At 40.6% G+C, this 26,133-nt stretch overlaps 4 protein-coding genes across 8 annotated transcripts; 2 read left to right on the top strand and 2 right to left on the bottom strand.

Moving 5' to 3' along the window:
- Positions 1 to 840: 840 nt before the first annotated feature.
- On the bottom strand, positions 841 to 2,875 carry ppp1r3da (protein phosphatase 1, regulatory subunit 3Da). 5 transcript variants are annotated; one of them, XM_083975457.1, is made up of 2 exons: positions 2,736 to 2,875; positions 841 to 2,311 (listed from the first exon to the last, which is right to left on the bottom strand). In XM_083975457.1, the coding sequence occupies exon 2, from the start codon at positions 2,289 to 2,291 to the stop codon at positions 1,368 to 1,370; it is 924 nt and encodes a 307-aa protein (XP_083831583.1). In that variant the 5' UTR covers positions 2,292 to 2,311; positions 2,736 to 2,875; the 3' UTR covers positions 841 to 1,367. The 5 variants fall into 5 exon arrangements, with proteins under 5 accessions (XP_083831583.1, XP_083831582.1, XP_083831585.1 ...); XM_083975456.1 differs by having other exon boundaries at positions 2,636 to 2,769; XM_083975459.1 differs by having other exon boundaries at positions 2,641 to 2,768.
- Positions 2,876 to 3,436: 561 nt separating this feature from the next.
- Positions 3,437 to 6,914, top strand: fam217ba (family with sequence similarity 217 member Ba). Its single transcript, XM_083975454.1, has 4 exons — positions 3,437 to 3,674; positions 3,785 to 3,884; positions 3,986 to 4,050; positions 4,144 to 6,914. Exons 1-4 carry the CDS (start codon positions 3,568 to 3,570, stop codon positions 5,543 to 5,545), a joined length of 1,674 nt encoding a protein of 557 aa, XP_083831580.1. The 5' UTR covers positions 3,437 to 3,567; the 3' UTR covers positions 5,546 to 6,914.
- A 336-nt stretch (positions 6,915 to 7,250) lies between these two features.
- On the bottom strand, positions 7,251 to 17,404 carry ttll9 (tubulin tyrosine ligase-like family, member 9; the record flags this gene model as incomplete). Its single annotated transcript, XM_083975843.1, has 13 exons — positions 7,251 to 7,321; positions 7,499 to 7,623; positions 7,949 to 8,062; positions 8,487 to 8,683; positions 8,803 to 8,861; positions 9,132 to 9,219; positions 9,303 to 9,343; positions 9,457 to 9,547; positions 9,645 to 9,713; positions 9,809 to 9,994; positions 10,120 to 10,231; positions 10,318 to 10,410; positions 17,382 to 17,404. The coding sequence occupies 13 exons, from the start codon at positions 17,402 to 17,404 to the stop codon at positions 7,251 to 7,253; spliced, it is 1,269 nt and encodes a 422-aa protein (XP_083831969.1).
- Positions 17,405 to 20,908: 3,504 nt separating this feature from the next.
- Positions 20,909 to 24,576, top strand: edn3b (endothelin 3b; the record flags this gene model as incomplete). Its single annotated transcript, XM_083975182.1, has 4 exons — positions 20,909 to 21,029; positions 21,136 to 21,352; positions 23,218 to 23,370; positions 24,522 to 24,576. The coding sequence occupies exons 1-4, from the start codon at positions 20,960 to 20,962 to the stop codon at positions 24,574 to 24,576; spliced, it is 495 nt and encodes a 164-aa protein (XP_083831308.1). The 5' UTR covers positions 20,909 to 20,959.
- Positions 24,577 to 26,133: the final 1,557 nt, after the last annotated feature.

A 26,133-nucleotide genomic window follows, 5' to 3' on the forward strand; every position in this document is an offset into this window, starting at 1 on the left:
AAATAAAATAAAAATAAAAGTAAGCTTTACACTGCTTAAATGAACTGGTAAAATTCTGACATGGTTCTGTTACAAATTATAATCACCACCTCTGTGTTTCTTGTCCTCCCTGCAATTACACAAATTTCTGCCTGCCTCTGTTTAGTTGGACTTACCTACTGTACATGTAATGATAATATGAAGGTAATATGATGCTCTTGTCAAAGTGTGACCACAGGGTACATACTATAGTGGTGATTTCCTGCTGAATGCACAGGTATGTGTGTATGTGCGCCTCCCATCTTTTCCCCTAGGTGTGTAAGTGTGCATGATTGAGAATTAGAGGCACTTAGCTACCTGGGGAGAATGGAGGTGATTCTGTGTGGGGTGTGTGGCCTTCCTGCTGGTGCCAAAGGGCAGCGGTGGGCAACAAGAGCAGCACGAACACAGGTGCACTTATTGGGGAGAGGCAAGATAGTTTTAACTTTTTTTTCTCTCCTTTTAAACTTTACCTTGACTGTTGTGTTTGACACAGTGCTCCACAGTAAAACTTGTATGGGCTAGGTACTCATACCACCCCTCGTACACATTACCTGGTAAAGCCTCCAGTGGTTTATTACAACTGAACTGAAAAAATAGAATACAATACACTATCTTAAACATGTTGCCAGTAGGCTAAGGATAGTTTTGCATAAAGACAGAACACTGGTAGAAAGCCTCAGAAGATAGATAGAGAATAGGCAAAAGAGGTGGGGCTTCTACTTGCAAAAACTACAACTAGCCTAGTACAAATAATGACAATACGATACAAGTTGAACATTATTTACAATAGTGCTTTATTGTTTAACAAAATAAGCAGCTCATTCTTTAGTGATTTGGTGATTCAATTTATATCTATTCCATGGTTTGGCCATTTGACTCAAAAAAATAAACTCGACTATAAAGCAAAAAATCATCAGTAGATCAAATTCCTGCATTATATAAAACTATTTTCTATGTGAATTACACAGCTGGAAAAAAACTGAGGTGCTAGATAATCTACATAACACTCAGTGGGTATCACCTTCACTGGGTGCTCCCACATTAAGTGCTTTTTAAAAAATCTATAAAGATAGGAAAAGTAAATATAGTGCTTTTTTTTTTTTAATAAGTTGCATAAGTAAAACTGTGGCACTAAAGTGAACATCAAGGATAAGAACACTAGTGTTAACTTAGCTCAGCCTTAGTTAACACTTAATCTAACATGATTTTAAGAAATCCTGTTAGCATTAGTTTAACATAATTACATAAAATTGTGACAATGCAGTTACACATTTTGTTATTTGTTATAGGCCTTGCTGACAACAGCCATAAAGTGCTTCTTATTGCTTTCCTTCTTCATCAGCATCCTAAATGAAGTGCACCATACTATCTTCACATTCTTTGGGCACAGTGAGCTTGTAATTATGGCAAACTAACTTGTAATTCTTGCCATTGTTGTTGTCCCAGTATTCAGCCCCACAGACTTTATACTGAATGGCAAACTCCAACACTGCTCCTGGCCGCAGGAATGGAGGAACAGGCAGATGGAAACGAAATGTATCACAACTGAGTTGACCCTCTCCTCCATCCCAGCTCTTCGTGATGGTGGACACCCATGAGGCCTTAGTTTCTGTGCAGCTCTTCCACTCTGTAAATGAATAGCGGACAGTGACATCTTTCCCAAAGTCCAAATTGACAACCTGGGTAATTCCAATAACACCCAGTTCAAAACACAAAACTCTCTCGAGACACACTTTCTGCTCATAAAGACGGTGCAGGAAACCTGGCTGGTCACCGGGTTGTTGGGGAAAAAATGGCTTCATATATGGCAAGGAAATCTCCAGATGCCTTCCATCTGCCAACTCTGCACCCATCAACAATCTAAAGGTAACATGGTGTGGCACTAAGGGATCCTCTCCAGCTTTGAAATGCTTGACGTCTTCCAGGTCAAGGCCCAAAGCATCAACGAACCGCACGCCAACACTTCTACATTGTTTCTTCTTTTGTGTGGTAGATGGTAGGGAGTGTGACCGTTGTCTGATGATTGGCTTAGGTGTGGGTTCACAGGAGGGACTCCGGTGGAAATCTTTGTTTCTTAGTGGAGAGACCCTGGAGCTTGGGGGGCGTATTGGAACTGGCTTCTTCACTGCAACATGTTTGTCAGCTTGAAGCATTTCAGTCAAGTTGATAGTCATGCAGGGCCTCGAGACGCGGCTACAGGAGCTGGGCATCTGCTGCTCAGATTTTGAGGGAGAAATCTTTTCATATCCAATAAACCACCCTCTATCCATGTTGAAACTGTTCTTCTTGCCTGTAAAGAAAGTTATGAAGCATATTTTAATGTCAGTTGCCTTACCACCAAAGTGCACTCCAGTCAAAAAAATAATCTCCCACATCTGGTGAACATTTTTTTTAACCTGTACTTGCAATTTGTGCTGCAAATCCAAAATAAAGGCAACTTCGTTGCTGCAATTCTTCACGAGGCAAAAACATTCACTGCAGGAAAAAGTGGGCGTGTACTCTATGAGTACGTGTCGGACCTGACTGCATGCAGTTTATTCTCACACACTCTCCCTCTGAATAGTTTTAAGATCACACTGAAATATGCTTCAATAGATATAGACTCTGACTTTACCTCACCACATTAGGATGTAAAGCGCTAGTTACGACTAAGCTGCGGGATGTAGCCTGGTCGAGCCTCCATTTAAAGTGTATTTATTGCGTATTTATTAGACCTGCGCGTTTCCGTGCGTCCGTCCCGTCATGGAGTCTCCGCTTCTGGCTGCAGTCGCATCAAAAGATCTGTAATCGGTAGCCAACTCGATAACTGTCCAACACGTACAGGTTTGTAGAGGGGTCTTGGTGGAGATCTGCTAGCAGGCGCGCAGCAACGAGGAAGCTGCAAACAGACTACTAGATCACTGACGTCGTATGGGAGATGGAGTAATATAACGTTAACCATTGCTGTTGTGTGCGGTATATTCAGTTTCTTTCATCAAACACGAATTTGATCTTTCCCCCAGTTGTAACTGTTGTTTGAAGAGAGTAGGTGGACTCATCGGGGAGCGTTATTACGTGACCTGAACAGAGCGACTCAAACGCCTGTACTCCATGTCCCATGATGCACCTGTGATGCTCACTCCGAGACTTCGACGCAAGCTGCGAACCAGTCAGAGCAGCAGGTAAACAAACCAATCTGACTGGGACGGCGAGCCAAACAAAGCGTATGCGGTGTCTGACTGTCTTGCATATTTAATGGCGAGAAAGATGACAGACGAAAAACAGATACGTCTGCTTTCAGCGTTACATTAAAATAATCGCTCAGTTAAATATTCGCACAGGGAGGCAGGTCGACGACAAGCACAAGGACGAGTTTAACCTGCAGAGAAGAACTGATTGTCGACATCTGCGCATGATGCATTGCAGTACTTTTGAGAAAATGGGTGTTTTTAACCTCATTCTCAGAATAGGGTATCTGATCCGAGATGTCGGTTGGGTTCTTTAGCTACCGTATCGTTTCATTGTGCTGGACTCAAAACAACATAGGACTCCCTGGCGACCTGCAACATGGGGCCCATCATGCAGGAGCGCACTGCATCCACGACACTGAAACGCGTCGTCTCCAAAGAGAAGATTCGGGTAAAAAATACTGAAAACAGCGGACCAGTAACCAGGTATTGTCGGATTTTACAGCGAATACATTTAAGGTCAAATAAAAGTTGTCGCATGTTGTTTCAGTCAAGACGTACGAGGTGCCTTACAAATCGCTATCATGTTTCCACAGTTCAAAGAAGGGAAACAAGATGAAGAAAGCAGTGGGGCAAGTGAAAAATTCCCCACCAGGGTCAGGTCAGGATAATGACACAGTGTCAACAGTGCTGAAGGTGGGTGAATGATAGTAGTAGGTCATGTGAAGCTTCAGTGAGATATTATTAGGCTATCATTAAAAAAATAATAATCAAACCATTTCTGCATTTATCTACAGGGTGCACAGTCCAAAGGTGGTAGGGTCAAGTCTGGCACAGCAAGGAACACAAGCAAACTCTCCAGGTAGGTGCACATTGTCTGTGAATGCTTTGCTTCCAGTACAGTAAATCCCTAAATCCCCAACAGCTTTCCTTACACGTGTCTGTCTCTTCACAGCCCCGAAGAAGAAGGGGATTTGAGACCTCAACTCCGCAAACACTCATCTGTGCAGAGGAAGGAGGAAAATCAGCGAATGCCTCAGTGCAGTAACGAGCTTCAGCCCAACCGTGGGGGGATGGGGAAAAACCGACGAGCCCTCTCCCTGCCTCTCTCCCCAATATCAGGGCTACGACACATGCCATCGCACCCCCTTACGCACTCCCCGGCCCCCACACCAGAAGCACTACAGCAGCACTACCAGAAGGATGATGACACCGATAGTGCCAGCGATCTGTCCGACTCTGAGAGGCTGCCTGTGCTGCCCTCCCCCTGTACGCCCTGCACCCCTCCTCACCTCAACCTCCGGGCCGAGGTCATCAACAGTAATGATTTTCCCCCCGACTTCCCGGGACCCAGCGGCAATCTGGGCGACGAAGACGAGAGCGAGAAACCCGCCTACAGTTATCAAGACTTTCTGCCTCCTCCCTTCAACAGCTGGAGCCTGAGACAGCTGGCAGTGTTTCTTCACACAGAGGGCCGTGGTGCCCCCCGGCCCAAGCCTGTAGGGCCTTTAGAGAAGTACCTTGAGAGGCTGCTGCAGCTGGAATGGCTCCAGATCCAAACAGTGCAAGCAGAGAGCAGCCGTCCACCTGGGACTCGTCCAAGGCCACAGGGCTTCCCCTCAGCTACCACAGCTCACCCACCGCGGCCTCACACCGCTCCACCGTCCCGACTCAACTCACCCAAAGGGCTGCGCCACAGCCAGCGAGCCTTCCCATTTGCACCTGTCAACAACCCCCCATCACCTGCCTCCACTCAGCACCACCTCTCTCGCTACCCAGTTTGCCCTCACTGTCACATTCGCTACCCTATGTGCAATGGAAGCTGCTCTGCCTATGCCTACCAGCGCCACTCACGGCTCAGTCCACTACTTGAGCGAAGAGCCAGACCTGGGGCACCAGCGAAGCGGAGCAGCAGTGAGACCCGGGCACCCTCCACAGAAGGAAGGAGCCCAGGAGGAGGAGGAGGAGGTGGAGGAGGTGCCCAGACCCCAGTTAGCCCGTCAGCTGGAAGGAGTCATATCAGGCACATGCAGGCTGCAGGCAATGCCCGAAAACAACCCCAGGAATCCAACCCAAACTGCAAAGGTCAGGTGAGGAAAACTCGCGTGAGAGCTAACTCTGAGACAGAGTCAGGTGGCATGAAAGCAGCTGGTGCAGAGAAACGCGTCTTTGCAAGTAAGAGAGAGGTCATCACCTCCAAGAGAGTAGAGAAGGACTGGCAGAGGACAGAGGCAGGAGGGCAGGCCTCTAAAACTGCCATGAAAAGAGCTGCAAAAGAGCCGCAGGCCCTCTCCAAAGCACCGCTTAGTAGTAAGCAGAATGGCAAAACAAAAAATGTGCACTTTGTTGCAAAGTAACCCCTACAGAGCTTCAATTTAGCACTTTACTGAGTGGTTACTTGGTATAGGGGCTTACACCTATGCTTGCTTTCTGTGTAATCTGTGTAATACTAACCTGTTCTAACTGTTGTACAGCAGTCTAAATCAGTCAGTGGTGTCCAGCCTTTAAAAGGTCAAAACATTCAGAAATCGAGCAAGTAGAATAGAGATAAAAAAACAACAACATGTATGACTCTTAAATAGAAGTGATTTATACACATTGCATTTCATTTAGAATGTACAGTAATTAGTCAGACTGTGTTATAACAGAGGCTCGCTATGAACCGTAACACAACTAGAACTCTAAAAACACAGCTTTTATGTAGACTGAACTCTGATGCACTGCAACACTGCATCTCTTAGTGTGCTACTAATGTTGAAGTATGCAGAAAATAAGCATCCACTGTACTGTTAGACAGCTTTCAGCATAACTAATCCATAGTGAAGTTAAACACAGATCATTATATCTGAGTCATTGAATACAACTGTAGCCGTTACTAGTGGAGTTTTTGATGTAGGAATGTATTTGTTTTCAAGCAGTTACTTTACTTGATGTTGCTTTTCATCTTTTCTTTGGTGCTCATGTTTTAAGACATGTTAAGTTACAACATTTTTTGGCTGAAAAGAAGGAGGTACAGTGAGTGCTGGTGTGCTGAGTAATGTAATATGTTTCAGATCTATTTGTGCAATGGGTATTTACATTTTTGGTTACAAGGGCTTTTCATGTATGAACAGCTTAGTCTAAGATAATAAACTGTATTTTGCCTAGAGCTGAGCTCTTTGTATCATTGAAGATGGTGTAATGTTTGCTACGAATGTAAATGCATATTTTTCCAAATTTTATATACCATAGTTATATTTATGAAAAGTGTTGTGGTTGACATGTATTCATCATTGTCTTTTTTATGTTTACATTATCATGCACAAGAAGAAAACACCGAGTAAAAGAGCTGAATGTAACTTAAAGTCGACTGATGCTGTACCATTGGTCATTCTGAGGATTCTGTGAAATTTCAGCACATCATCTATCTGTCAGGCTTTAACAACATTTGAAGCCTACAGAACACTGTGTTTACATTAGTGTCTTATGTGTTTCTTGTGATATACCATGTGCAAATGATTCATGAGAACACTTCATCGTTGTAAATGACCTGATATGTATTCAGATTGCACCTCTTTACTTAATATTCATGTAAAGTATCAAAGCCATAGATAAGGGGCCAGAGTGGCAATGTTATTATTTATGTGTACACTATGTTGACAGGCACGCAGAAAGATTGTGGTATGTATTTTCTCAATGTTGAATGCAAGTATTTGTAAGGCATAGAAATAAATGTTTTGCACACAAGTGACAATATCTGTGGGTCATTCTTAAGCACACTTTAAAACAATGGACAGAATTCCCACCTGGCTTCATTACTATACTAACACTGCTTAAATCCCCAACACAAATAGCTATACCTATGGTTATTAAATCATGCAAATTATTGCATTCACCACCAGCAGAACAGATGGATAAAACTCTACTTCTCTTTGAAGAACTCTGCTATTTAATGTTTGAACTTTTTTTTTTTTACAGTCTATGGTTTGAACTTGTTTGTTGAATTTGTAAGGAAATGTGGTTTTCATGACTCAGCCTTTTCAGTTTTTAATCAAGGTTGAATTATCACAGGAAAAAACATTGTTACATCTTCTTCTGGCCTGTAAATGGTTTTAATAGTCGGCGAAGCTGCTTATCTCTGTCATTCACGCCCCCTGGGGAAAAAAAGTATATATTTGCATTTAGTAATACAGGCTTTTTCCACATATCCACATGATCAAATAGAGTAGTATTAGTTAGAGCTATGCTTAATCACATTTGTCCAAACTTAACATACACTTTTTTGTCTCAAATGTGGCATTGCCTCCAAAAAGTTTCCTCAGTTTGATTACCTAGATGTGTGTTGGCAGTGAAACATGAACTACCAAATGTTTCTAGATTTACATCCTCTTCATAGACAGGGCCATCGCTCCACATGAGATCGTAGCCACCCACTCTTTTCTCCTTGCCCGTCAGCCTAATGAGGAAACCCACAGTTTATTAGAACACAGCAGCAGGGTGGCAGAAAGTGACAAGAACTCATCATTTTGTTGTTGAGCATCAGAGGAAATGTATATATTCTTGGTATTGTTATATATGTAGAGTTTCTAAAATATGCCTCTTTCAATTTTCTTTGTTCTCAATTTTCAAATATGCCACAAACCTGCAAAGACTAAGCTTTGAAATTTTGATATATTGGTGAATATTAATAAAGAATGCCATGCCTTTTATTAAATAGAGAAATAAGCCCTCACCCCTCATTTACTGCAATGTTAAACACTTGATGAGAAAGAGGCTTTTACCTTCCCTCCATATCAACAACATTCAAAGTGTCTTCCAGCAGTCTGCACTTCATCTCATAATCCTCTTGACTACTGGGCGTGTGTGATGGAGAGGCATTCACCTCAATTAACCACCTGCAAAAAGATGGGACGTGATGACATTCACCAAACATTTACATAGCCTTTTGAGCTGGCATTAGGCCGATTGATGAGAAGAGCAAAAGCTGATATCTGTATGCGTGGCACATGCAAATTGAATGGATGTTGGAATATTTGTAATGGAGACAAAAACTGTCATTAGAGGCTGTGAATTTACAGCTGGATTACTGCACACCTGTCAGTTTTCATACACAGAGGTTTCTGGCAGATTTACAGCTTTGTTTTGAAGCATCCTTGATGGCAAGTCACGTAATGTTTGCAGGGTTTGCTTGTCCGTGCATGTGTTTCTCTCTGCAAATTTGTGAGCATGCATGCCTCAGTAGTGCGTGTTTGCAAGTGAAAATGTGTATCATTTGATGCCCTGTGTTGACCTGTGTACACTGTATGCGTGAGCACTCACGGCTTAAGGTTCTGATCCAGTAGAATGTCGTATCCGTAGAGCTCAAAGCAGTGTTTGTCATTAATGATGACCTTTTGTACACTCAGTAGGCTGCGGACAAATATGTTATCCATCTCTTTAAACAGGGTTTCTACCACCTCTGTACCATGTTTTGCAGTCAGGTATCTGCGAAGGTGTTGAATCTGCCACTTACACCCCTATAGACAATGCAGCAAAAAAAAGAGATAGAATTTGTTAAAAATTAGACGTTTCTGTAAGACTTACAGAAATCTAACACAATCTTTGACCAATTCTTTGAGGTTCTTGAATTACACACCTTTTCAGGGTCATAGTCAGGTGCTGTTTTCTGAACAGCCACATTAGTAAGATGCATATCTGCATAGAAGCACTAAGAAGAATTTGGGGATCTTTAATGATGTAATGATGCCTTCCACAGGGATGTGGATGAAAGCGACAAAATTAGGAACAACAGCCTCAGAAATTAGGTCAAACCAGGCTATTTAAAACTGACTTTGCTTGAATATTTCATTAGACAAAGGCTCAACTTGTTAAGGGAATTGTTGGTACCAAAACCTCAGACTCAAATTATCACATAAGTGTAAGAACATTCAGATGCAAATTGTCATAACACCAAAGAAAGGATACACTTGTCATCAATACTACTGAGGGAGAAGCGGGTGCTTGAGAAGCGGGCAAAGCCTTCTCGATACAGCCAGGCCTTCAAGGGAACATACTGAAACAACGAGCACATATTTGTAAGTGCAAAAAAATCACATTCTGCATAGAATATTGGGATTCACAATGTGTAGCACATACTGATGCAACCAGCACATAGACCCTCAGATCAAATTTCCTGCCTGTGAAGATAAAAAACACAAAAAGAACTGATTGTAAAATTATTTGTTGTAACATTTGATGATTGTCCAGAATGTAATTTTTAATATAATGTATTCTTCACTTAATTTATTACCATTAATCAGGTAGGGGTTCTCAATGTACCGTTGTGCCACATAGTTTTCCACCTGAGCTGTATCCTTCTGTTCCTCTGAGCGGGTGCCATCCTGAGGGAGCACAAGAGTCAATCTTAATTTGTGTGTGACGTGTGTGAGCACTCAATTTCTTGATCAAATCACACATGACTGATTTAGTACACATTACCTTCTTCCAATCCATGATGTCTTTCAGTTTCCTGAACAGGAAAATGCCTTTCCCTTGAGATTTTGCTACCTTGAAAAACATACCAATTAATTTAATTTGGGGTTAGAACCCTAATAATCATTATTATTTAGAAAGTGTGACATCTGTATTGTACTTTAGCTAACCGGCTTCATAATCCAGGTGCTGCCAGGGCTTCTTTTGAACTCCTCTACAAAGAGATGATACTCGCTTGGCAATGCAAATGTGCAGGGGAAAAAGTCACATTTGGAGGCCTCCATTTGTCCAATGTCCCTCTCCAGATTTTTCCTGTATCTTTTGAGATTTTTCACCATGAGGTTTTTGCGACTCAGCTGTAACAGAAAACAAAGAGAAAAAACAGCACATAAATGACCAGATATGCTGAATTATATATGCTTATCACTTCTAAATTATACAATTTATAGTCTTGTAGAATACTAGATTGATATCAGCTCACCTCATAATGGTTACGAAAGTGGTTTATCCTTACATGTTCCTCCATGTAGGAATGATCAAAATTCTCCCTCAGCCAGCCTACATCACACCAGTTGAAATCCCATTCTCCCTCACTGTGAGAAACACAATATATAACAAATGCAAGGCAATACATAAAATAAAGATAGCCTACTGGTTTGATAAAAATCTAACAACTCACTCTTTCACTTCGACCCAGCCTGGTCTTAGGCGCAGAACATCCTGTATGGTGTTGAGTGGGCCACATTTGTAACGCACGCAGCTTCTTCCCTCCCTGAGGAGACATTACAAAAGTAATCAATGTCATCAATGCTTTGGTGTTACTATTTACACTCAACTTAAAACGACACTGACCGCTCCTCCTTTTTGCCAGAGTCATGTGGCCCTTTGTATCCAGAAGTCTGCAGTAAACCAGTAGTAAACCAAGATTTTAATAACAATCATCTGATATTTCTTGCATTTTGTCACACATTCTCAGTTAGCTGCTCTAGTTAAGTTAGAAACTCTAGCTAGTTAACCAATGTTAACTTCCACGTCTACGTCACATCAACAGAAAGCCTACAAACAAACAAAATGTACATGCAAAAAAAAAAAAAAAAGTACATGCAGCGTTTCCTCTTTACCTTATACTTTGACATGGATGAACACAACATGAACACACTGTTCAAACTGTTACTACGGCTGTATTAAGATAAAATATGTCTGAGTGAAAGTATGGAGCTAGTAGTAGCACAGCTAAGGACGAGACTACAACAACACCCCCGGCGTAGTAGTTAGACAACAGCCGTTGCCATGGTAACAGAGGCCTTGGCGACCGGAAGAACTGACAGCCTACAGTCCCTTATCTTCAAAAGTGCTAATGTGTGTGTGTGTGTGTGTGTGTGTGTGATAGATAGATAGATAGATAGATAGATAGATAGATAGATAGATAGATAGATAGATAGATAGATAGATAGATAGATAGATAGATAGATAGATAGATAGATAGATAGATAGATAGATAGATAGATAGATGGGGATTTTTGTGGGAAAATACATCACCCAAAATCTAAGCTGTCACACATATTAATGTAGCCATTTTAGATTTTTTTTTTTTCATGACTTTGCTGGCTTGCCAAGCTTCAAATCTAGAATCAAATCACCACTTGGTGGTGCCAAAACCTTGAGTAGAAAGATGTTGCTTTACTTGCAGCAAATGTCTAGTCTTTGCCTTGATTGATATTCATTGTTTCATTTCATTAAACAGCCTACAATGTCATCATACACATACATCATACACATAGCCTACATGCCGACATCATACTGTTAGGCCAATAGGCCTAAGCCTGTATGGGTGATCCATGATGACATACTATCAGTGGATGGTAGTAAATTAAAGCCTGCGTAACTCAAGTTAAAGGATATGCCAAATTTGAAAATATAAAGTTAATTGCCAACTTTTTGCCAATTTTTATTTCACATAATGAATGCAATATTTTGACACATCTAAATGAACAAATGTGTACAATCATTAGAATATTTGTAATATTATTATTATCTGATGATAAACAATATTAACACGTTTCTACAACACTAATTCCATGTTGTAGTTGAACTTTCTGTATGGTCTTACATGACAAGACATGCCTGAGGGACAAATGGCCCAGTGATGATTGCAGTGATTTACCATGACAACAAGATTATGGAAGAAAACAGTCTGGAGTGGAGAGAGAGATCATCCCTCACGACAAGTCAAGTCATGTCAAGCAGAACTTAATTTGTCCCCAGAGGAGCAAGTGGTTGCGCAGCTATAAAACACAACATTAGCCTAATATATAAAATAAGAAGAAAATAAAATTATGAAATATGATAATAAAAGGTAGGCCTACTACTAAAATGAAAAGCAGTGGCTGGGTGGTCAAACTGATAGGTCTCTTTCAACAAGTTAAGCGAATCGGCTGAGGATATGAAAGACTGCTTTCTATCTGTTGGTTTTGGCTGGTAGTGTGGTCTGAATGGATGTAGCAAATGGATGCTGTCAGACAGAACGGACTCAGCTTTCTTTAACACTTTATTACAAAACTCTGACAAACTTTTCAACACAGGCCCTCTCAGCCTTGTGTGTGCATGTTTTCATTTCAGACTACTTCGGCATATCAAAGTAAGAGTAAACATGTCTAAAATTCAACTCTGTGAAAGATGGACTCATCAGGGACAAGTCTACACTGAACTTAACCAGCTTTATCAAATAAAAAAGGCATGGCTTTTTTTTTTTACACACCACTGTTGTGGGGGGTGGGGTGGGTAGTAGGCCTACATGCCTGAGGGGAACTATGCTGCAGTCAGACCAGAGAAAGGCCCACACTTAGAAATGAATCTGAGCAGAGTTAGTGACACTCCCCCCACCACCCCCATTAATATGTAGTCTGTCAAATGAGATGCATCTTATAACGTTTCGCCAAGGGGCGTCATCAGTTCGTTTACAGATCAGTCTGACTAGTCCTCGTCAGACTAGTGAGGACTAGTCAGACTGATGCGTTGCGAACTAATGAAGCCCCTTGCATTAGTGGCAAAACGTCTTCCTAGACAAATACAAGTCCAGTTGCCTTTGATTCAATTTTTTGCCCAGAGATATCTTATCCAGTAAATCAATCTATCTTTAATGGACTTAATTACCCAGTGAAGTCAATGTGGTCATTCTGACTTGTAGGATGGTTATCATTTGCAATGGGATGCTAATGTAACGAAGGTTGCATTGCATAGTGTTGTTTTCAATAAAACTTTATTTTTTTGAGATACGGTATCTCAAAGTCACTCAACTTTGGTTTGACTGATAACACCAAATAAAAAATAAAAAATGAAGATTCTAGAATTTTTTTTAAACGGAGTTATCTGCTTTTGCAAATGAACTCTTCAATTAGAGTCAAGAGTTAGATCGACTGAAAAACCTTCTACAATCTTCCTTTACCTTTCATGAAGGTCATGGCTCATTGAAAAAACAAATTTCACTCCTTATCTCTGATAGATTGAATTTAATATTATCACAGCTCAATACTAATTCATAAAAAAGCTTCCACTTTAATTGGTTTACCCTTGTATTATGAGAGAAGCATTCACCTGACACAAGTCTGATTCCATAGCTTCACAGCAATGGTGAGGGCCCAGGCAATTCTAGACAAATATAGGCAATTCTGAGCAATACGAAACAAAATAGGAAGACAACAAGAACATCAGCATTACAATGTCCATTTTGCCTTAGCTGAGGCTTGAACTCACAACCTCTGACACTAAGAACCACCCCCTAACTCAAAATCTGAAAATTGCATCTTGACAGAATGAAAATGTTGGTGATTTGTTTTTTAATGATACATGTTAAAAGTTTAAAAAGCCATTCTTACATTGACTGTAATTGTTCACATGAGACCAGAATTCAAAATGTTTTACAAAATTCAGTTTTTGAGATAAAATTCTGATATTTGCCAAACTTCATTACTGTATGACTCCAAAATTTACATTTTTTCAGGAAGATTGAAAATGTATTTAGCAAGAATTGGCTGGTATAGCCTATGTTTACAGTACTGAAAACGTTTCCATGCAATGTAGGCTTAGTTTTTCAAATATCAAAAAGCTGGGTGGTATTTTTGTGCAGGACAATCTGAAGATGCAGTGTAGCAAATTTGGTGTGAATTGAACAAAAATTGTGGATGGGGAAAGGTTTAATAAGTTTTACAGTTTAAAAAAAAAAAAAAAAACCAGAGTGATGGACTTAATCATTTGCACTGCATTTAATTGTACAAAAGGTTCTGGAGTCTTGGGCAATGTTTTGGTGAAAGTTGCAAAACTGTCGCCCCAAAAGCCAGTCTCAAAATCTCCTACCATCCAGATAAACTATTAAATGCTTTATTTGGTAATTACTGGAAATTGAATCTATTACAAAACATGACATGTGGTTAAAAGAACTTGTTTTTTCTTGGTGCTTAGGATTTTTCATATTATTTCAAACAATAGGAGAGATTAATAACAGACAAGAAAATCTAGTGAAATGTGGCAGTGTTCATATCATATTTCATATCCAAAACAGCTGGCTGTAAAATGACATCAGATTTCTTTCAAATGTCATCAACATCATATACTTGGGCAAGCCTCAGACAAGAAAACAAGTAGTCCTCTTATTTATTTATTTTTACTGCAGAGGACATGTATATAAGTAGTAGGTAATCAACCACTCATTCAAATAGATGAATGGACCTGAGACCATAATTTGCTCAAACCCACCGAGTGAAAAAGTTATATTATACGGAAAGTGATGAAGCAGCACAGGAAGGACTTTTCAGCCCACCATGAACACCCTTATTTTCAAAGTAAATGGTCACATTATTACGCCCGAAAGGAAGTCGTCATGTCTTTAGTCAGAGTTGGCCCTTTGCCAGACATTTCCATCTCCATCTCCACCACAATACCTTATATACATTTACTGTTTTCAAATTAAAGTCAAGGCTCTGCAAAAGTTTGTATAAGTCACTATATGTATGATTTTGGCAGATAATTTGTTTTTGTTTTTATGCAACATGAAAAACAACTCGATGATTACCATCTTGGAATGGAAATTGTTTTGAGGATTAACCAATGGGCTTGTCTATTTCGAACTTATCGTCTGTGTTTTCTATGGATGTGAAGTTGAATTCCAACTTTATTATCCACTTTAGATTGTCATTTTAAATCTATGTTTTGTCTTTGACAGGCTCTCTTTAACTGGCTTAGTTTTACAATGCAGATTTTTACCACAATGTGGGTTTTGCATAAATCTCTGTACCACCACTCACTGTGAAGTATCCTGCAGGTCATACAATTTCTAGTGGCTGACAGTCATCAGTTCTGGTAAACCATATCATTCTCAACAGCCACAAAGTGGTTGGATGTGGGATCCTGGTGCATCAGCTGTTACTCATAAGGTAAGCATCTTGCTGACTTTAGTGTGATAATCTTCATGCTGGAATGATGATCTTTTTGGTGGAAAATTCAGCTCAGCTATATTTCTTTCTGTAGCATCTTATTACACTCTTCCAGCCCCTCCACATGCAGAGGAAACATCTCTATGTCACTGATTAAGGTCAAGGATGCAAAGGCAAGAGAGGGTAAAGCTTTGAAGCATGACAGGGTTAGAGTGGCAATAGGCCTCAGTTGGTATGTGCCATCTGTTCACTGTAATGTGCCAGGAAGTGGAAGAGTTTGAGGTGAAACATCCTATTGTGATTTGAAAGAAGGCCCTTTCTCTTAACACTCTTTATGCATAACAACAAAGACTAAGCAATCAGTTCTGCAGGGATTTAAAGCAGAAGTAAGTGATATATTTGTGTTAATATAAGTCTTAAATAGTTATATCTTCCGACAGCAATCACTTACATAGAGTGTTTGGACTGAAACACGGGTCTCTCAGTCCCTCTGCTCTGCTCTGAGCCGAAGAGAAAACTTTTCTCGTATCCTACAGTTTTTATCCAATGAGGAGAGAGAACAGCATGCAGGGCTGTGTGTGCAGCCAAGGAACGCTGTGAATGTGGTGACGTAGCGACGAGGACTGTTATGGTGCGTTCAAGGAAACTCGTATTTTTCCGACCGTGAAGTGGTACCAGTTCGATCTGGTACGAGTTCACCGGTCGGAAGTTACGAGTGGCCGTTATAGTGACTTTCACCGGTAAAACAGGTCGGAAAAACACGAGTGGGTTGCCTGAAACGCTACAAAGTCGTAAGTTGTGACTTGAAGCTGTAATTTACGATTTCAAAAGCCTGCCTGGAACGCAGCATTAGCGAAAACGACCGGACCACTTACTTCTGCTTTAAATGTGATTGGACATCAAATGGCTGTCTTCATGCAGGTTTCTGTAAAAGTCTGTGTGCAAAGGTGTCCACTTATTGCTGTGTCTAATTCGATCTGTTCCACTGATAGTAATGCAGAGCAGGCTCAGTGGTATTTGTGTTTTTACATTATCATTGGATCTAAATCACAGCTGAAATCCACTTCCTTTCTGTGCTTGATTTTCTTATCCATATCAGATGTATAGAACCGTTTTACATCATCGCTCCTCATATTCATCTCAACAGGCTTACATATCTGCAGCCTCTGAGATGTTAATGCCATCTGTTTATTGTTTCTCCACTCCCTACCTCAGTAGCTCCACTGCACTCCAGAGGTAATGAGTTTGCAAATCTCCAGGCTTTGCACACCCAAAATATTTTCTCATAAAACACAAGAGGGGGCCAAGAAAAACTCAACAAAGTGGCAGCATGCATTCTTGTATGTCTCCCAGTTAAGCCTAGAATACCTTAGGAAGAGTTCCTCTCTACTGACTAGATCAAGGCAGCTATAATCAATTCTGGCAAGCAGAAAGTGAACATACATTACTTGTGATATAACGTGAAACCATATGTCTGACTTCTTGGGGTAGGCTAAAGCAGGGAGAAAAGCAGAAGGAAAAAAAAAGCCTGTAGAATTATGAGAGTGATCTGGGAAACGCCAGATAATGGAAATATTAGGAACCTGGGAAAACTCTGTAGGTCTTCGATAGATTTTCATAATGGCAGTCCTACTGTGCACAAGGAAAACAACTTCACACCAAAATGTGTTGCACTGAAATTTAATTTAGTGCAGTTTAATTCAGTGAGGCCTGCTATTAAGTTTCATGCCCTCAATTCAGTTTTATTACCTTGATCCGTTACGCCAAAAGAGGGTGTCCAAGGAAAGTTTATATTGTACATTTATAGTTTTCTCTGCATATTAACTGTAAATAAACACCCGTGAACATATGAACTCATGCTGCGACATCACTTTCACCGGACCAGGTTGTTAGAGGTCCTTCACAGAAAAACCCAAATGGTACCTTGAAAGCATGCATGCATCATGTGACCACTTAACCACATGCAGTCAACTTTAGGAGAAAGAAAACAGAATATGGTCTTCATTTATCAGGAATTCTCTCAGTTTCCCAGCTTGGGGATTGTGCCAGAGAAGTGGGGTATGGCACAAAACCTTAGCCGTGGGGAATTTGGGAAGGAGCCAGAGGGCAGTCATGAGTCAAACAGATTTAGGTTTACTGGATGCCTCTGTAGGAAAGCACAAACCTTGCACAGTCATTCTATGTAACCCAGAGTGGAGCAACGTAAACAGCAGGCCCCATGGGAGAGCTTAAGTCATTATGCCAAAGCATTTAGATAAAGGTCCTCATCAATCAGTGAAGGTATGAATTTGTTTGAATGAGCTCCCCCCCCTACCCCACCCCATCCCCATATCCCATGATATCTTTTCCTTTGGGTATATGTACAGTAAGTGTGTATGCCTCAGGCCCAGAGAGAGACCAACTTTGAAATTGTTTTTATTCTACATCTACCGGTTTTGATGGACAAGATGTGACAGACTGATGTGAGTATTAGTGAAAATCTAAACAGATTAATAGGTCTTCAGTTTGTTCATCTATGTTTTATTTATTTATTGATGGTAGTCTGGCGTGTGATCGTAATGATTGCCCCGGGAGGCAACACAAAGAGAACAAAAGTTGGACTTGGAAGCTAGGTGAGGTAGGTTTGTTTTTGTTACAGTGATCTGAACAGAGCTGTAGGTACACCCTCATAAAGTCTCCTTCTGCCCCCCTCCCGCCCCACCTCTCCAGTTTTCCTGTGTACACCTCTTGTTCAAATTCCTACAGGTGTTCCTGCTTAGCTTTCATGAATACCGCATGCAGCCTCACACTCACTGGTTTGATTGACAAACAGAATGGATTAATTAAATCAAAATGAATTACATTACACACAATTTCTTATCAAGATACTGTCTAGTTTGACCGATAATCTTTTCGCACCTAATCCACTTATTTTAGCACAATAAATACAACTTGAGAACTTGACTTATGGTGGCTGCTGTGCCAGGAACAGGGCAGGGCATAATCCTAGCTGAAATCTGATTGGCATTGGCATTTTATACTTGGTTGCAAATCATTCACTGGCTGCTTGACATCTATGTCTCTCACATCACCAGACACTTCTGTTGGCAATGTATTGCCAGGCCAGGACTGCAGCCATCACTGTTTTCCCTTGTTTTCTGACCTTCAGTCTGACCTTGTGTTAGAGAAACATACTGAATTTGACTAAAGCAAACACTTTGTTTGCTTTGGCTGCATATACAGGTCATTGTCCTGCTGTACCACCCCCACCTAGTCTATGTCTAACAGATGAAGTATGCCTTGGGTTATGAACGATGCTTTTTTTCCGCATACTTCGTTATTGGAACAGGTTGATCTTTGTCTCATCTCATCTTTGGCACATAGAATTCTTGTGATGCCTGATGTCTTTGGCTGAGGCAGGGGTGTAGTCCTGATCTACAAGACAGGTGGTCTAAATATGTCATCCACTATATTGGTCTTCTATAGTCTAACAGGTCATTGGGTTCACTCATTCTGACAGTCTTAAAGTTTACCAAAAAGCAATGGGTTAACATCAGGTTCCATCAAGTCATTTGAATCATTCAGAACAACATTACCAGAATAATGCTCTTGTGATAAGAATGTTTAGTAAGTAGAGATGAGATTTACACATCACAAAAATATATAAATCCAGTTGTGCCAAACAAAGTGCCTTTTATATCGAGATTAAATACACTTCCTATCTGCCAGATGTAAATGTTATGTTGGTTTAAGCTAATAACATTATCACCCACATGCTGGGTAAATGATGTAATATGGAATATGATCGCTAATGCTTCAAAATGCTATTTATTTTCTATTAATGAACTTGTGAGATTGAATTTAACAAAAATAACCATATATATACTTCCAATATGTTGAATGTGTATGTTAGCTAGACAGTGTTGGCTAATGTCACAGAATACTGAGTTAAAGAGGAACTATGCAGGATTTGTAACTTATGCTACTTTTTTTCTCTTAATAAAACAGCTTTGGAGTAATTGTGATGGTTTAAAGCAATACTTAAGAACTTTCAGTTTTGGTTGAGTTTGGCAGCGCCAGTGGACCAAAGCGGTGTTTTGCCTGAAGGAAGACCCCATTTCCCATGAGCACCGGCACTGTAGCGTCGTAAACATCCTCATCTCCCGGTCGCGTGCAACAACTTGGTGCTGACTTGTTGATTTGCCTATTTTGTGATTTTAAAATCAGTATCTCCTCGTTCATGGTGTCAACGGGGTGAAATAGTGTCTGAAAACCTTGACCTGTTGACTTCAGGCCGGTGTCAGCCCATTACAATGTTTTCACGGTGTAGTGCGGGAAATATGATCCGCCGTAAACACGGTGTATTTTATTTTATTTTGGGTAATTTGTTTTGTATTTTGTACACAATTTCCTGTCCCGCACGAGCTGCTTTGTGCTGACTTTATGCAAGGTGCTCCAGCGTCCGGCAAAAATAGAAGCTATGTGTGTTTCGGAGGGTTGCAGGGTGCTGGAGCTGGTTGAAGCACACACATTGACCAGAGTAGAAACGGCTGCGGCTCCGCCGCCGTGCCGAAGTTGAGCTACAGCCGTTCCGCATCCAGTGGAATTTGCCTGGAAGAGTGTTGATATTTGCTGACTGTGGAGAAGGCTTGAGAACAGGCTTGACTTTGGCCAACTCAAGAAGTGCCTAAAGGGCACTTCTGAGCAGCTGAGTCTACCAAATACCTCAGGATGACGTCCATGAAACCCAATGAAAATGACCTGGCCAGTACCCTTGAAAAGTGACTGCTTGACCTCTGTGTGACTCCTTGGCTAATTAGATCGTAGACTAGCTGGCTCAGGACAGGAAGACTAGAGATTCACAGACCTGGAGCAGATGTTGGCTGAAGATTAGCATGCCAAAGGCTAACAGGCCGGGTGCAGGTTCAGTGAGCTGAGGGGGCTGGCATGGGAGAGCTGGCACAGACAGACAGCCGATGTTGTTGTGTTACATGCTACTGTATGTCTGATTCCATGCTATTCCATACAATCACAGAGTGGGGCGGTGTTGTTGTGTTCAGTGTCAACAAGCCAAGGTAGCATAATGATGGGTCTAAAGACAGGATAGTACAATCTTTGTGTGTGGAAGCGGCTGTAACTATCTCTGTGTACTTCCTACTAGGAGCGCTCTTCCAGCAGAAACATTATGGTATAAGACTAAGGAGATTAAAAGAAATGGTGTTAGAGAAATTGTGAGTCCTGTTTAGTGTATGGTTTTGTTTTCTAAGTCTGAATTACAACAACAAAGAGCGAAATAGTCTACTTCAGTCACACATTTGGAATGTTATGCAGTGTTATTATAGTCAATTAATTAACGGCCCCAGGGCCCATGATGTTCTGTGTTGCTGAATGATCTCTGCCTTCTAAAATTAAGACAAATACCATATTTTATCATGCACCAACAAGAACACAGACAGAGTAACCCCCCCCCCCCCCCCTCACACACACGCCTGTGCTGCTGAATCTGACAGAGGGGGTGTTTTGGGAGGTGTGGGCGTGTACCCGATCCTCTCCAAAGCCCTGTATCATTGATTTGGGCTTTTTAGAAGGCAAAGTGACTTCAAGGAGCACAGCTCTCCGTGCGCCAGAGATCACCTTTGCTGTGCGACTGCAGCTCCGGGAGCAATTTGTATTTAGGAAGCCGCAGTTTCCTCTGACTTCCATGTGCAAGTTGCAAGAAGGATTTATGACGCCATAAATATGAAAGGAACCACGCGACAAACATCCTCTAATCCGCTGTTTGACGTCTTGACCAGATGAGATGAACCGCACATGGATCTACACTGAAGTTATTGGGTTTTCACTCGTGGGAGATTAATTTGACAAATGCGTTGCATCCATATCAGGCTATGATTATTTCTGGGAATATCTGACATGGCAAGGATACTATCAATCCTCGCGAAAATCATGCTTTTTAAAATACTGGGATTAATTCTCTTACAAGGTATGTTTGCAAAATACATTTAACAGTCTAATCCCCTGTATTTATTTGCTCAGTAACTAATTTTTTTGCACTTATTTATTTTTGAACATATGTCTTTTACAATAAGCTGTCTTGAGGTCCGATGCAGTGGTTAAATCAGAGGTCATCCCTGGAAGTCTCCCAGACTCCAGCAGGGTGTTTGGCTCCGGGGGATCCCCCAGCCTACGGCTGTCTGAGGCAGCAGAGACAAAGTCCAGACCTAAGCGCTGCACCTGTTATTCCTACAAGGATAAAGAGTGCGTCTACTACTGCCACCTGGATATCATCTGGATCAACACTCCCGAGTAAGATCTGCTTGTTTCAATATAATACGATATCTACCACGTCCCAGTTATCCACCAGGACACGCTCCTGTTGTGCAAACATCTCCAGGCTTGCACAATACTTGCGCTTTGTTAGGGGATAAGGACGGCCAATTAAGACTAAAACCAGATTGGCATGCGGTTGGTTTGTGCAACTCAATGAGAACACTGAAGCCAAGAAACTGTAGCGCGTCCCGCCCGATAACTTGTACCCCGGAGGCGCCAGACGCAATCATAGTTCAAGTGATGGCAAGCCCAACAGAAAGAAACTCGCTCTGAAAGGTCAAAATATGACTTTAGAGATGTGGTTGTTCAGTACAAGTTATTGTGTTTTACTCCCCCCCCCTCTCTCTCTCTCTCTCTCTGACATCCCTGCATTGATGTCTTTATGAAAATAGTTTCAGCACCATGAAAGAAAAGATGTTGCATGTTGATATGCATACATACAATCCACTAATGCACCTAAAACATACATGATTTCATAAATCATGGACATGAGTTGACATGTGATATGAAAAGTAGTGTATGGCAGTTATGAGGCTGAGCAGACAGAAAGTGCAAAGTTAATTGTGTGTACAGGAGTTAATGAGAAATAGGGCAAATCTTAATTTTCAGCCTATGAGACCATATTAAGATGCTGTATTTATTCATCACTAGTTATGTACTGTGCTATGACGTGTAAATTTGTTCTTAATCAGCGTGTATTTATTTATTTATTTATTTTTATAGAGTTTCAGTCTTGCAGAAGCACAGTACACAGAGGAGTGTAAAATATATTAATGATAATAGTGGAGGTTGGTTTTGGGACCACCCCTACAACCATGTTCTGATCACCAAAAGTCAGGGGGCAACTCTAGCCGGAGATAAGTGCACTTAAGGTGCTTTTTGGCTCTCCAAGTTATGAGGGGCATATAAACGTGCACATCACCTGAGCAGCATGAGCAAACGTCAGTCTTACAATTTGCGGTTGCACAATGTATGTTCAACATGGCTATAGCTTACATAATATCTTTATTATTTACAACATCTCCGTGTGTTGAGGGTTAGTTGTTTTGTTCTACCACCTTTAAGCTGCATATTAAACCATTGGCAGGACAGTAGGGAAGCATTCTTTCCACCTCTTTTATCCTCTGCCAAGACTGCTGTTGGCATTTCAGGTAAAAATCTCACTTTATTACCGCTTTGCAAGTCCTGACAAATTGACGTAGTTAAGAGAGCAAGAAGTTTGTTGACACATAACATTAATATTGAATTTTAAAAATCAGGTGTGTTTTCAACATGGTATCTGCACCTAAATTGTGTCGGCAAGTGTTGTGCTGTCAAAGAAGATGAATTCCAAAACGCTGAGATGGCTACTTTAAGCAAAAAGTTTACCTACTCATTCACATAATTTAAACGCTCTTAACCTAAATACTTTAGAGGAGCCATGTGGTTGCATTCAGCTGTCTGTGTATTTATGATTCCATTCTCCCATATTAACTCCACCATACACTGCAATCATAATTAAAGTGTTTTTGCACAGCGCGCCTATTGTTCAAAGCCTTTCTTTGAACATCAGATGATAGCTCTCAGCTGACCTCAGTTCAGACCTTTTTGTGACACATTAACACACACCAGTCACTTAACTCTGACCAGGTAAAACGGTGAAAGGTTAACAGTTCAGCAGGTTCACAAAAGGAAGTGTATTTTATGTCACAGCAGGTGTGAGTGGTATTAAGATATGCATGAAATGTCACAGTATGTAATATTGACATGTTATTCTCTCTGCATCCTCAACAATATAATTAATCACATCTTTATGAATGTACAGAAAAAAACAACAACCTCTGTTTTTGTTAAAATATTAGACGCACGGTGCCTTATGGAATGTCGAGCTACCGAGGCCCTCAGAGAGTCAAGCGTGCTGCTGTTGGACGACCAGCTGAAGGGGCAAAGACTCAGCGCTGCATTTGTGTTGTGCATGATGCAGACCCAGAGTGCCAGGATTTCTGTCTGTCCAGGTCAGTCTGATTATTTTTGGTAACATTGGATCATTTTCAGTGTCAGATTATATAGGACAAGAAGAAAAGTAAGACAAGTAATGCTGTCATGAGCCATCATGTGTTATATTTACATCAAGCTCTCAAGCTAATATCGATGTGAAGAGTACAAGTTTTGCAATGACACTGATAAAAGGCTTCTGGCAACCAAACACCAAGCATGGCCAATTTTGATTGCTATCCCCTATCAAATATTAATGGTGAGAATTGATGTGCTTTCTGATATGAATATAGATCGTACTGCATATCTGACACACTTTCTGCATCCACTATTGTGGAAAACTATTCTTAAATTATGCAGTAATACTAATATAGGATAAGATTAAGTTGAGAATCAAAAAATCAACTGTTCCACTATTCCCAACCATTAAATGGTTTATTTGACATTAATTGAGCATTAGAATGTTTAAAAGCAATGGAATATGACAATTACTCTCTTAGTACGTGAACCATGTAAATTAATTATGACAAATTAACAGTTCAGGGTATAAAAAAACAATGAGGTGTGATTCTCTACTGTCTTCTATTTAAAGACATTAGAGTGTCCTTAAAATGGTATTTCAACATTTATTTATTGTGGCTAAAACATGTCACAGGGGACTTCATTTTGTCAGATAAGTTTTATAGTTCTGCACTATAAAACGTGCAGTAATGTCAGCAAAAGTCACAGTTCAGCGTTTTTTAGCTCAAAGTACAACATTATCTGCTCAATTTCTGTAATTGTTTGTGGTACACACAGTATAGACACCTGATTGCAAACTGTAGGCTAAGGTTTATGCTCTGCATTGATGCCTTGTAAACGTAAAATCCAGGCTTTGCTCAGACACATGGATGACACTTAAAGGGGCAGTCCATAGCACTAGGGGTGGGGAGGTGGTCTGTTTAAGGGGGTGCTAAAGGTTGCAAACTGGGAAATGTGGGATCCAGTCCTGTTAGAGCTTCATGCATTCTAGGGACTAAGAACTCAGGATATGTCAGTGTCTGGTGCTTTGACCTCTCTCTTGTAAATTCTCAATCTCCTCGTCCTTAACACAAGGCCTACAGAGGTGCTAATACATCACTGAAACAGACTTTTAATATGACCATTTTAATGTGAAATGTTCTCTTTACAGCCCCCTGCAGACAATGCCAGTGAGGAGCCTCCACAAGGTCCCTGGCCCTGGATGACAGTTTAACGCCCATTCATCTTCTGCTCTTCCTCTTGGGGGATAGGACTCTTCACTCCTTTGTGGCCCCATAATTCTTTGTTTGGCACTCTTGCAGCCACAGGTACACTCACAATCAAGGAAAGAACTTTGGAGCAAGTTCCATCAGGCCGAGTGGTTTCAAGAACTCTACTGCAAATTCAGTTCAGATCCCTGGAGGCTATCCCCTTTTTGTTCCCTCTTGAGAGCAGCATGAGGATCACTTACCAGTACACCATAATGCAAAAACTTATCCAATAGCCAATGACCTTGCTTCTGTCAAGCATGTCCAGACAAACCATTTGTCTTCACACCTGGTAACAGATGTGGACTACACCTGACTCTGTGAGATAAACTCTATTAGCCTATGAGAGACAACTGATACTAAAAGTGCCGCGAGAAACCGAGGAAAGAAGCAAGTTGTGATTTCGTCATTTTATGCCTTTAAGTATTTCAAAACATGCAGACAAAATTTTTTTTTGACCACTTGTGTTCTGGTGCGTACTGATCTTTGTTTTATGAGACTATTAACAGTCCATCTGGAAAGCAGTCACACGCTGATAGTTTGCATTTTCTTTTGTATCAGCTCTTTCAGCAGTAGTATATCAATTATGCTCTGTACAACTGAACCATCAGTGATATTTGTTGTGCTTATTTTTTCCCCCCTTTTTTTCCTCCTTTTTTTTTTTTTTTTACCTTAACTTCACTGACTAACAATAGCTTTTTCATTCAAAAACATAGCCAGGATGAAATTTATAATAGATCATCCAGTCTATAGTCTACTAAACAACAACCAAAACAAAAAACAAAAAAAACCTAAACACCACCACCAAATGTATGTTAATCTGCAGCTGAAAATAGTCCGTAACAAATGCACTTTACTCCTGTTTCAGTGATGTTTACTAAAAACTACAGTGCTGTTTCAGGAAAATGTTTAGCTTTTGATAAAAATAAAAGATATACAGTAGGTACAAAACAGTAAATATAGTACAGTATTTGTGACTAATCTTAACAGAATTCCATATCAACCTGGCTTGGGACTGAGTTCCAGGGTAAGGAAGAAGGAGAGTACAAAGGCAGACATTCAGTTCAGGTCTTCTTATGGAATTTATTCACAGTAATAAATATGAAAAAGAGATGGCCACATCACTGAAGTGTGAGATTTTTTTTTTTTTTTTTTTTTTGAGTGTCAGAGTGTGATACCAAATTGCCAAACAGACTGTGGTTGAAGCGTGTCACATTCCTTGAAGCTATAAGCTACTAAAAGAGTTCAATATGACAATATGCAGCACTCAGAGACATAGTAGAGTGACTGTTCCTTCCTCTTTGGGGTCATATGTGTTGTCCCCCTGCAATAATTGTCAATAACTTTGTCTCTCTTTTACCTCCACTGCTCTGTCTCCATCCACTTCGTCAAATAGTTCTTCCGACTGACTGTTGCTAAGCAAACAATACCTACTTAAAGCAGAAGTAAGTGATATATTTGTGTTAATATAAGTCTTAAATAGTTATATCTTCCGACAGCAATCACTTACATAGA

The sequence above is a fragment of the Trachurus trachurus genome (assembly GCF_905171665.1).
Source record: "Trachurus trachurus genome assembly, chromosome: 7".
Taxonomy (NCBI): Eukaryota; Metazoa; Chordata; class Actinopteri; order Carangiformes; family Carangidae; genus Trachurus; species Trachurus trachurus.

Coding starts and splice junctions, on each gene's coding strand:
- ppp1r3da (XM_083975457.1), bottom strand. CDS start 2,291: ATGGATAGAGGGTGGTTTATTGGATATGAAAAGATTTCTCCCTCAAAA.
- fam217ba (XM_083975454.1), top strand. CDS start 3,568: ATGGGGCCCATCATGCAGGAGCGCACTGCATCCACGACACTGAAACGC. Junction 3,885..3,985: donor CAGTGTCAACAGTGCTGAAG/GTGGGTGAATGA, acceptor ATTTATCTACAG/GGTGCACAGTCCAAAGGTGG. Junction 4,051..4,143: donor AACACAAGCAAACTCTCCAG/GTAGGTGCACAT, acceptor GTCTCTTCACAG/CCCCGAAGAAGAAGGGGATT.